Below are 12,584 nucleotides of genomic sequence, written 5' to 3' on the forward strand. Positions count from 1 at the left end.
CTGTAATGGACTTTTATGTTGTATCAATACTTCAATGAGATAGTTTCACTAAAATGAAAGTTGTTTAGTTAAAAATCAAACTCTTAATATGAGCCTCATAAATACATAAATCTGCACTAATGTGTGCAGCCACTGTACATATAAGCATTCTCACACAACCCTCTTAGACCAATGACGAGTACACTTGACAAGAGAACAAAAGACAATTTACTATTCACCAAGGAGACAAGGAAAAAACAAAACAAAACAGCAGGACTGTACAATACTGAAAAAAGTTTCTGCCAGGCCTTCACATCAGGTTTAGTCAGTTTAATTCTGGTAAAATGAAAGAAGAGTCATAATAGTGAAGTTGCTACAAGCAATCAACTAGTGTTATACTGAGTTTAAAGCAAAAAAACTCCGGGGGGGAAAAAACCATCACATTCCTCTTTTGAAATGCCATGGCAGCTAACTCTTGTAACACTTTGGATAGAAATGTATCAATCTGAGAGGGTTGTGTAGACATACTGCTATGTACAGTAGTTGCTGTAAATTAAGCATATTAAAAACAAATGAAATGAAGTTATGGAGTTTCTCTACATTCAGAACATTACTTTTTACATTCTTAAATGTTAATTTAGTAATTTTAAAGGAGAATATGAAACAGCAGTAACTACCTCAGTTTTCATCTGAGAAATGTTCCTTTTTAAAATGTTCCCTACTAAAATTCACTCAAGACTGTTTCCCAGAAAAGCAAAGATCAAGCTAACTTCAAGACTTCTTAATCTTTTGAAGTAAAGCTCAGGGATGGCGATGCTGTTTAATAAAATGGGAAAAGGGAAACAAAACGGGAAATGACTGCCCAGGAAGGAGTACTACAGAAAGGATCGGAGAGCAATAGTGGATCACAAGCTAAATATGAGTCAACAGTATAACACTGCTGCAAAAAAACAAAACAATCATTCTGCGATGCATTAGCAGGAGTGTTATAAGCAGGACACAAGAAGTAATTCCTCCATTCTACTCCGCGCTGATTAGGACTCAACTGGCTTATTGTGTCCAGTTCTGGGCACCACATTTCAGGAAAAATGTGGACAAATTGGAGAATGTCCAGAGAAGAGCAACAAAAATGATTAATGGTCTAGAAAACATGACTTATGAGACAAGATTTAAAAAATTGGGTTTGTTTAGACTGCAGAAGAGAAGACAGAGGGGACATAACAGTTTTCAAGTACATAAGAATTTTTCTCCCTCCTCCTTATAACAGCCTTTTTATCTACCTAAGAGCAGGACAAGAAGCAATGGGCTTAAATTGCAGCAAGGGTGATTTAGTTTGGACATTAAGAAAATGTCCTAATAGTCAGGGTGGTTAAGCACTGGAATAAACTGCCCAGGGAGGTTGTGGAATCTCCATTATTGGAGATTTTTAAGAGAAGATTAAACATACATCTGTCAGGGATGGTCTAGATAATATTTAGTCCTGCTGGGAGTGAAGGGGACTGGACTACATGACCTCTCGAGGTCCCTTCCAGTCCTACAATTCTATGAATGAAATGTAGTGGAGAATGTTTGTCAGAGCAGTCCTCAATTGCTCAATTTAAGATTATTTTTAGTGAACTCTAAAGTCAGCACATAAAATCTTATTTTTGGCAAATGTAAGATCAGTTATTGCACCTTTCTGCCATTTTTGAGAATAATAAATTTCCAATTTCATACCATCATTCATTTGAAGATATCAAAGTGTTTTACATGCCCTGAACCTTACAAAGGCCCCCCATCTTTCTAATATTACAGATTGACAAAGTATGATCAGAAAAGTGACTAAAAATGACATCCTTCTACTTCTATCAGATGCACACTCGAGGAAGTGACTTTGAACACACCAATTACTCTAGTATCAACATCCTTCCAAGATTAAACTACTTTTTACTGCTATTAGCACTGAAGACCCAACAGAGCCAGGATAAAGCAATGTGAATCCTCTTTCGGTCGCACCTCAACAGAACTGTTAGCTAACTTCTGGTTGGAAAAATCTTTGTTACTAGTGATAACGTGCAAGCCAAAAAATGCAGAGTTTGACCTTTACATACAAGGTGTGCCTGAAAGGCTGGAAGTTATAGAGAAAAATATATTACTTGTGATCTGAACAAAATCTGATCTAAAGTCAGAGAGGTGCTACCACGTGGAGCTCTACAATGACAGAGCCACTTTTCAGATAATTGCACATGACAACTTGCTCATGGTCATGAAGAAACAGAGCAAGGAACAATACAGGGATCCCATCTTCCAGTTCTATGCTCTGGGCAATCTTGCCTCCTCCATTTAATCTACAAAAGACTTAATTAATAAGCTAAAAGTAGAGCAATCCCAAGTCATTAAAAGAGAAATGCCAGAAATTTACTCCGTGTAAAGACCTGAATGTTACTTATGTAACACTAAATTATACATGATTTCCAAGGGTAATTACTTTCATAGGAGGATATTTGTGGTACGGTGCAGCTCCTGTTGCTAATTCAATGGCAGTTATTCCAAAACTCCACATATCGGCCTTGAAATCATAACCTCTCACCTATTGCAGGGCAAAAAAAGAAGTTTTAGTGTGGTGTTTTAAATGTAAAGTCATCATAAGATACAAGTGCATTTCATTAGTCATAAAGATACCTGTTCCATGACTTCAGGTGCCATCCAACATGGAGTACCAACAAAGGTTTTTCTTACTTTGTTACGGGTAACATCGCCTCCTGTTGCTAAAAATGCACTAACACCAAAATCTGGAACACACATTTAAAAAAAAAAAAAAAAAAAAAAGTTAAAAGTTCACCCTCTTCCCCATACCAAAACTAAACAGAAAAAAATATATATACATTTTAAAATAGGAGTCCAATTATAAAATCTTTTTTATAATTAAATTCAGCTGAAGAGTTATCCTTTTACAGCTGGCAGAACTACACAAAAATGTTAGAGACACAGAATAACAGCCTTATCTTCCTCTGTTCACATTCTTCTGTTAAGGTCATCTTAACAGACATCAGGTTAAAAAACAAAAACACACAACACACCATCAACATGGGGAACTTATTGCCATGGGATGTTGTGAAGGCCAGAAATATAACTGAGTTCAAGAAAAGAACTGGGTAAGTTCATGGAGGATAGGTCCATCAATGGCAATTTAGCCAAGATGGCCAGGGACACATGCTCCGGGTGTCCCTAAGCCTCCAAACTGCCAGTAGAGGAGACTGGACAACATTTTGAGATCACTCAAAATTGCCTGTACTGTTCATTCCCTCTGAAGCATCTGGCACCAGCCACTGTCAGAAGACAGGATACCGGGCTAGACGGACCATTGGTCTAACCCAGTATGGTTGTTCTGATCTTAAAAGACCAGTAATTTTGGCATATTCGAAGAGTATTCAATTACATTCCATTTGCCTTCCAAGGGAATTGAGCCCCCAAGTTTTCAAATTTGTATTATTTTCTATCATTGTACCCTACTTCTAAGGTACCTTACTTTTTCTGGGTTTGTCAATTTATCATTTTTAATAAAAAGTAAAAAAAAAAAAAAAAAAGTGCCCATCTGCAAAGACCTTTGGAGACCACAGCAAAAAAAGGAATTAAAATCATGAATGAAGTAAGGCAACAGGGACAATTAAAAAAAAGCTATATTCTTGGTCAGGAACCAGCTACAGAACATAGATACCATTGTTTCTGCTGTATTATTTAGTCTTTTCCTCTAGAAGTATTTGGGATTTTTATATTATCCGTACAGTTTGTGAAATCGGTGCAACATTTGATGCTCTTATGCTGGACTACAGAGTTCTGTATCTTAATATACCCTGCAATTAGACACCATTTTTGAACAGAGAACATTAAAGGGCTTGGTGTTGCTACGAACATAGCTTCTTATGCATTCTCCTTTTTAAGCAAGCAATTCTCAACTTGTTTTAAACAATTACTTTTTAAAAATTGATTCAAAGGACTTGAATGCACTCCTTAATTCAAGAGTTTACTCACACTTGAACCCAGTCTTCTCAACATGTGGCTGTGTATTATACATTTTTGTTCTTTAACAGCATAACTGAAGTAGGGCTTTGAGACATTACAGACCCAAACCTGGACCCACTCACATTCGTTTCCCCGCTGACTTTGATGGGGATCAGCATTTACGATTTTGCCTTTGGTTTAAAATGGGATTAGAGTTTGGTCACTGATACTTTGTCATTACTCTCCACAAAACCATTATCAAGTATGCGTCCAGTAAGTGCATTACAAGTAGATTGTCTTTTTTGGTTCCCTCCTATATTGATAAACACAGAAGAAACAATGCATTTAAGTTTGCCATCTAAATATGGTTTTCAGGGACTTGACCTGCAACTTGTTTGGTAAGGATTAAAGCAAGATCCTTGAGAGTCTGGGCCTGCTGCATGAAGCACTTTTGTTTTATATAACACATTATAGGTTAAGAGTTGCTGCTTTGGGACTTGTCAATATTCTGTAATGGGTAATGTCTTCTGAACAGAGTCCTTCTATCTAACCACGCAATTCTGCACTGAGTACTGAAGTATGAAGAAATGTTATTTTATTAACTAGTTGTCTATATTTCAGTTCTAGCTTATTCATTAACTTTTCATGAAATGAGTTATACAGATGAAAGCTGGTTTTAGCTTTGTTTTTCAGGCCACATTTGTTTATATCTTTAAGCCTGTGCACCACATTTTTAAAATTTTATTTATATGCACCTATTTGGTGCATAAGCTTCATAATAATCACCCAAATACCGCCCCATAGGTAAGTATATATTCTGTTTTATGACTTCACAGATATGAAGAACTTTCAAATGCATATTAAACTAGCTGGAGACCGCAGTGTTTGACAAGTCATATATAGAGGAGGAACAAGAACAAAAGTCATAACAAAAAGCGTTCCTTCACTGAGTAGCTTTGTATCTCAGATATAGATTCTTTAAAACATACCGGTTGTTTACTCAAAGGTTCAGAGAGGTTTGATTTCCCCTGTTCTAACCCAATACTGTGCCTTTAGCATTGACATTTTCCTGTACTGTTAGGCCACTTAACCAAATGGGAAAAGGGAAGTGGACAAAACTGAAGAAGTTAGATAGCAAATAGTGTTACACATTCATGGTAAGAGACAGTAGCAATGTACAGATAGCTGCCAAGGAAGAGAAGTTAACTATGTGTGTTTATGAAGCCTCTTAAGAGTCTTGCAAGTGGAAAGAATGGTGGGAGTGGGACAGCCTCACACACACAGTGAGTTAATACATGAGTGGCAAGATTTTCCAAAGCATTTAAGTGACTTAGGATGAGTCCATTTTCAAAAGCAGCATATGCATGGATGATCCCAAGTCTCACTGAGTACAGTGCAGGGAGAAAGTCAACAGGCATTAAGCTCATGTACCCAAGTCACTTTGGAGAGAGAGTATCAGAGGGGCAGCTGTGTTTGCCACTTTTACAGATCCAGACTAAGAGTCCTGTGGTACCTTATAGACTAACAGAAGTACTGGAGCATAAGCTTTCGTGGGTGAATACCCACTTCGTCGGATGCATGTAGTGGAAATTTCCAGAGGCAGGTACAAATATGCAAGCAAGAATCAGGCTAGGGATAACGAGGTTAGTTCAATCAGGGAGGATGAGGCCCTCTTCTAGCAGTTGAGGTGTGAACACCAAGGGAGGAGAAACTGCTTTTGTAGCTGGCTAGCCATTCAGTCTTTGTTTAATCCCGAGCTGAAGGTGTCAAATTTGCAAATGAACTGAAGCTCAGCAGTTTCTCTTTGAAGTCTGGTCCTGAAGTTTTTTGCTGCAGGATGGCTACCTTTAAATCACTATTGTGTGTCCAGGGAGGCTGAAGTGTTCTCCTACAGGTTTTTGTATATTGCCATTCTGATTTGTGTCCATCTGTTCTTTTACGTAGGGACTGTCCAGTTTGGCCGACGTACACAGCTGAGGGGCACTGCTGGCACATGATGGCGTAGATTACCTTGGTGGACGTGCAGGTGAATGAAGCGGTGATGGTGTGGCTGGTCTGGTTAGGTCCTGTGATGGTGTTGCTGGTGTAGATATGTGCACAGCGTTGGCATCGAGGTCCGTTGCATGGATTGGTTCCTGAGTTAGAGTTACTATTGTGCGGTGTGTAGTTGCTAGCAAGAATACGGTTCAGGTTGGCGGGTTGTCTGTGTGCAAGGACTGGCCTGCCTCCCAACGCTTGTACCACCAGCACTCCCAGCTATCTCCGTGACACCACTGATTTCCTGAGAAAACTACAGTGCATTGGTGATCTTCCATGGTGGCTAGGATGGTGTTTTCTGGATGTAGAGACTCTCTACACAAACATCCCCCACACAGATGGAATACAAGCTGTCAGGAACAGTATCCCTGATGATGCCACAGCACAACTGGTTGCTTAGCTCTGACTTTAACCTCACGCACAATTATTTCAAATTTGGTGACAAACCTACTTCATACTCCTTCTTGCAAATAAAAAAAAAAAAAGAGAGTCATTAGACAATTTTATTATATAGCAGATGACAGAAGAGTCTCACCAATACTAAATCAGTACTTGCCAACTTTTACTACACTGTGGTACCCAAGAGATCCTAATTTTTCCCTGGATTCAGAGGAGGTTGCTCTGTAATAAAATGCTGGTGAATACAGAGGTCATGGTGCCCGTTGTACCCAGAGCTCTAAAACTATGTTGTTTTGGCTGAAGTTTCCTCTAAAAATCAAAATTAGGTGGCAAGTTTTAAACCTTTTCTTTCTAATAAATATGGAGACCTTCACAACACTCTGCAAGACCCAGCTACTTTCCCAGGCTTAAAACTCAGATTAATACTGAGAGGAAGCCTCAAAAGCATCTGAAAAAGAGTCTGGTTAAACATAGTCTGTTCTGTGGTCATTCGTAGCCACATCAATGAACAGTAGAAGACCTGCCTACTGAAATTTAACGGTTTTGCACCCACAGCTACATACAAAGTGGAAATGAAAGACCTTTTCCCTAGATTACTAAAGCTGCACACTCTAAGATTACCACAGAACTGTCACTTATACTGACTAAAGTAAAAACTTTACCAAACAGCCCATACCTTCTTTCAGTTCCCCCTCAGTCTCCAACTGTGATAACAAGGGAAGATTGTTCATTAGTGTGTGCTCCTTATCTCGACTTGGGTTTCTGTTCCTTCACTTATTCCACGGCTTTTTTATATTCTCTACGCTTGACTTGCCTAGAAGGCCGAAACATCGATGAAGTACTAATTATCTCTTGCACAAGGCACTAGATGTTACAATCTTATTGGTATTTAATAGGCTATAGGACTATGGGCCAGTAATGATTTTAGAACCATTTAGTTAAGAGTAGGCTGAAAAACTTTCACTTCTCCTTTACAGTGAACAGAAAGAGGAAAAAAAGTTTGGAATTTTTAAAAATTCCAAACCATGCAACAAAAGGTTTGCTACATTTCCCCTAGCCAACTCTGTTCCGCTACCCCAGGGTCTGCGACTAGACATCTTTCCTGCACTTCAATTTCTTTGAAGACTGAAGAGCCTACTTAAATATTTAACACGCTTCTAAGTCCATATATTTTCTGTTTCTCATTTGTCATACACAAATGAGCACCAGTATTTGTTAGCCTTAGCACTTTGCAAAAAGCGAGAATAATGAAGGGCAATTACACTTTCAAATATCATTGTTTACAAAATTTAACATTAAACAATAAACCATTTTGTCTTTGTACATTTCTCATTTTGAATTGAACTTTATTATGCAAAGCCACCAATACTGTGGCCAGGAATCCTTTAATTATAGAAATCAGGTGTAATTGTTAACAAAGGGAGGCATATAAAGTGTTCAGCGAAAAGTGATTTTTGATTGCAACTATTTTTATGACTTTGAAAGAAAAAATACATACAAACTGAAAATACAGAGCACCCACAAAGCTGAAAAAATAGAAGATTTTTTTTAAAATAGATTGTAAAAAATCAAAATTGATGACTCTCAGCTCCTTAAATGTTTTCATCTTGCATTTCTGCTTTTATTTATTGCTGGATTTACAACAAATCACATTACAGGAACTGCGCAAACCAGCCAGGACTTGCAAAGACAGTTCAGATTCAAATATTCTCCCCAGGTGAAGATGTGGAATAGCCTTCTAGCTAGAAAGTGTGCCATAAAAACCACATGCCACAGGATACATGCCATATGTCCACACAGTCATGGAGTTTCATTAATTCTAGATGCACTGCATGACTTCACAGCACAGTGAAGGGGCTTACTCACCGAGAGTAATGCCAAGGACAGGAATGGAAAGAAGACATAGAACTAATCACAGGGATTCTAACTACAGCAAGACGCAGTGATGTACTGTCCAAAGAGACATATGGTAATCCTGGCAAGAAACACAGTATTACTCATGAGAAGGACTGCATGATCTTCATAGGATCAAAAGTGTAGTTAGAGTATCCAAAGTTAACAAAATCAATTGAGACCGCTTTTTCAAAAATCTAATGCAATCACATGGATAGAATTTGGGGTAATTCCCTTATAAAATGAGTGGATCTCAAATACTTGAACTAACGTTTTAGAAAAGTCACAGTGTCTCAGCAATTGCCTAATATGTCCTACACTTGAAGCCATGTGATTTCAGGTACAGCTAGAAGTCTGCCCAATTATTTCCTTTTATTTCAATTTAACATTAAATAGAAAAAGCAACTGAAGATTTAATATCCCATTAATTTTAATATTAATTTTTTGGGGGAAAAAGGTCAAACCTCCACATGTTACTTCTGTTTAACTCCAGGGCTTTGGAGTGGAGCCCGGAGCTGGAGTGTGGAGCAGTGGAGCTGCAGGTTTTTGCCCGGAGCTGGAGCACAGAAAAACTTGACTGCTCCCCCATCCAGGATTTTTTTTTTCCTTCTTCCATTTTCAATGCAAAATGAATGATATTTAGCAAGAAAGTCCTAAAGGTGCCAAAAAGTTTCAGATTGTATAACAATTGATATTATCATCTACTTTACCACTTTACGTAATATGTCACAGTTATTCTCACTTCGGCCGAAATCAAGATTTAACATACAGATACAAAATCACAACGTTTTTTTGACAGGTTTCAGAGTAACAGACGTGTTAGTCTGTATTTGCAAAAAGAAAAGGAGTACTTGTGGCACCTTAGAGACTAACCAATTTATTTGAGCATAAGCTTTCGTGAGCTACAGCTCACTTCATTGGATGCATACTGTGGAAACTGCAGAAGACATTATATACACAGAGACCATGAAACAATACCTCCTCCCACCCCACTCTCCTGCTGGTTATAGCTTTTTTTGGAGATATGTTTTATTAAAGAATCAGATAATCATCAGACATCCGGCAACACTGCAGACTGCTCTCACCCTTGTGCCAAGGTTAGGTAAGTACGTACTTGCATAGATTAGTTAGATAAGTGTGTGTTGATACTTCTTTTGTAAGGGTTGATCAACGAGACGCGCTGAGTGCTGCGATTACGGAAAAGTGTGATGGAAGACACAACATTTAAGATATTACGAACAGGTATATTGCAAAAATATATATATATATATATATATATGTTTTTGTTTATTGATATATTAAGATATCGCAAGAGATATTAACCACAAGCTCATTTCTAACACGGGTTCCCGTTACCGGTACATTTGTTCATTTATACATGCTCCCATATCACTCTGGCGGACTTATTTTATATGTCATCTGTTCAACGGTCTTTTGGTAGCGATGTTTGTAATTTTAAATTTACTGAAAAAGTTGTTGCAGAGTAACAGCCGTGTTAGTCTGTTTTCGCAAAAAGAAAAGGAGTACTTGTGGCACCTTAGAGACTAACCAATTTATTTGAGCATAAGCTTTTGTGAGCTTATGCTCAAATAAATTGGTTAGTCTCTAAGGTGCCACAAGTACTCCTTTTCTTTTTTTGAAAAAGTTGTGTGCAGCAGGCATATAAATATACAGTATATAGAAATTAGGAGTGATTTTTGTGATATATCCAGAGTGATTGGAAAATGTCCAACACAACTTTGGGGGTGAATCCTTACTTCACTTTAAGAAAAAACGTTTGTGAACACGTGTCCTAAAATTCTTCCTAAGGGAGCTACAGTCCCTTCAAAGAGGTGATGAAAAGTTAATTTCTGATTAATATCTCAAAAACACTTTATATTAAAGTAATGAAATTATGTCTGTGTTTTAGCGTTAGTATGTGCTACCATATTACATTATCCAAAATTATTTAAACCATAGGTTTAAACGAACTGGCGGTTGTTCATTTTTATTTCATATTTCAAGAAAGGCTTCTCATCGACTGCACCTGGCTACGAGCGGTAATATTATGTTCCATAATAACTTAATTTTTGGTTATTATTTATTATTATGTTTAAAATGTATGGTTCCAAAGTTGAAAAATAAGTAAAATTGTTTGTATCATTCTAAGCATCTAAGATGATTAAAATTTTTAAAACAGTTTTCTTGGAACCAGTTAATGATACAAAATAAATTAAGAGGACCATTTTAATGCATGTTTTAGCATTAAATTAGATTCCAGAGTTGTATCTGTTAAATAGTCAAAGATTTAAAAAAAACATTGATTAAAATTGGCCCAGTCCCCCCAGTTCACGACGCCTGTAGTTTAGATAATTTTATTTGAATGATGTTGTATGATAGAATGTTGAAAATAAACTTTAAGGGGAGAGCGGATTCAAATTGCAAGCACAGTCCTTTTAGTAAAGAGAGCAAATTTTCAGAAATATGTTTTTGCTTCGTCAGCCTGAATAGATTATACAAGATAGAGCAAATAATAGGTTCCATCTTGTGCAATGTTTCCATCCTGATGAAGGAAAAACATATTTCCAAAAATTTGCTCTCTTTACTAAAAGGACTGTGCTTGCAATTTGAATCCGCTCTCCCCTTAAAGTTTATTTTCAACCTTGTAATGTGTAGCCTCGTTACTTCCCAACAATTAATGTTGTAGAACAGCGATAGCACGTACTAACGCTACGGCACATACCAAATTTCATTGATATATCTATATGAAAGCATTTTTGAGATATTAATTAAAAACTTGGAAAATATTTCAAATATTTTACCACAAATTTTCATAAGAAAAACTAACTTGCAATTTATAAATAAAAATTTATATTAAATTATGTATATTAAAAATACTTCACTTCATTAAAACTGCAAGAAACATGTTAAAATATTAAATATACTTTAATAACAATTTTGTATAAAAAGAAAATGAGATCATTTTTGTCCAGAAAATCCGAAATAAATTCGAAGTACCTTAAGTGGTTAAGATATCACAAGCAGGTACATTAAGAAAAAAAATCTAATGCTTTTGTTCATTGCTTTTCAAAGATCATAAACATTTGGATGTGGTAGCAGCACAAGAATATTTGGCCATGGCTTCAACAAAAAACAAAAACAAAAAATCAAATCTGCCCCCCCAAAATGATTGATAGCCGATTTTACGGGAAAGGATCTCAACGACGTCTTTACTTTTGAATTTTAAAAACCCAAATTTGGACTTTTGGGAAAAGCAAAGAAGAAATTGGCAACGTGCAAGGTAGGAAAAGGAAGTGAATGGGGAGCTCAAACCATGTCGCTTCAAGACAAGTGAAAAGTGCTGTGAAAAGTTTCAACCTTTGGCGGCATGTAAAATGTAACCATCCTGAAAACTATGCAGCTCTGGTTACAAAAAAGGACCAGGAAGATGAGGCAAAACAAAAGGCTGACGTGGCTAAACAACGTTCATCTGACTCTTTTCTCCAGGAGTTTTCAAAGAGTTTTTTTTTCCCCCAGAGCTTCATCTGAAAAGAAACCCAAAATTGAGCAAACAAAACTTGACTCATATTTGAAGTCCTCAAAGGTTACAGTCACCATGGATGCCAATACTTCCCGTGAAGGGCTGATGGAAATGGTTTGCTTGAGTTCAACACCACTCACTACCTTCAGGCTAAAGAACAAAGGATTCCAAAAAATTGCAGGTGAAATGCGTTGGCAGCTTGGCGTTTCGACGGGGCACGATGCGGTTCATCATTTAGTTGTCAACACAGCTGAGTCTGGTTGCAAAGAGCTCAAGAAAGCTTTGGAGCAAAAATTGTGCTACTGAAAATGGATGCTGCAACCCATGGAAACAGAAATTTCCTTGCAATCAATGCTCAGTACTATGAAGAAGGAAAAGAAAGCTGTGGCAAAAACCTTGGACATAAATAGACACTGAAGGGCATCAATTCTTCGTACGTGAAAAGTCAAGTAAAAGCTATTTTAGAAAAATTTGGGATCAGTGAAATGCAAGTGCTGAGCATCTGCGTTGACAATGCAACAAATATGACATGTGCCGTCAAAAATTTCAGTGAGGACAATGAAACCATTTCTACCTCTGAGAACAGGGATGTGGACAGAACTGAAGCTATTTTGCCTGATGAAGGAGCTAAAGGAATGGATGAAATCGAACTCAACATGGATGCTGCTGCACAATGGGTTAATAACCCTAGCCTCATACTTCCAACATGGCTTCATGACGACGACTCAAAAGTCCAACTAATGAGGTGTGGTATTCACACTCTTCAGTTGGCAAC

General features: G+C 37.3%; 1 protein-coding gene across 2 annotated transcripts in view; it reads right to left on the reverse strand.

Annotated features, from left to right (window-relative positions):
- Positions 1-12,584, reverse strand: part of STK39 (serine/threonine kinase 39) — a 262,001-nt gene that overhangs the window by 189,015 nt on the left and 60,402 nt on the right. For both annotated transcript variants that reach the window (XM_077830249.1, XM_077830248.1), the window contains exons 6-7: positions 2,641-2,750; positions 2,447-2,548 (exon numbers count right to left, since the gene is read on the reverse strand). In XM_077830249.1, the coding sequence (XP_077686375.1) occupies positions 2,447-2,548; positions 2,641-2,750 (212 nt within the window). The remainder of the gene's footprint in view (positions 1-2,446; positions 2,549-2,640; positions 2,751-12,584) is intronic.

This window comes from Eretmochelys imbricata, chromosome 11 (assembly GCF_965152235.1).
Source record: "Eretmochelys imbricata isolate rEreImb1 chromosome 11, rEreImb1.hap1, whole genome shotgun sequence".
Lineage (NCBI taxonomy): Eukaryota > Metazoa > Chordata > Testudines > Cheloniidae > Eretmochelys > Eretmochelys imbricata.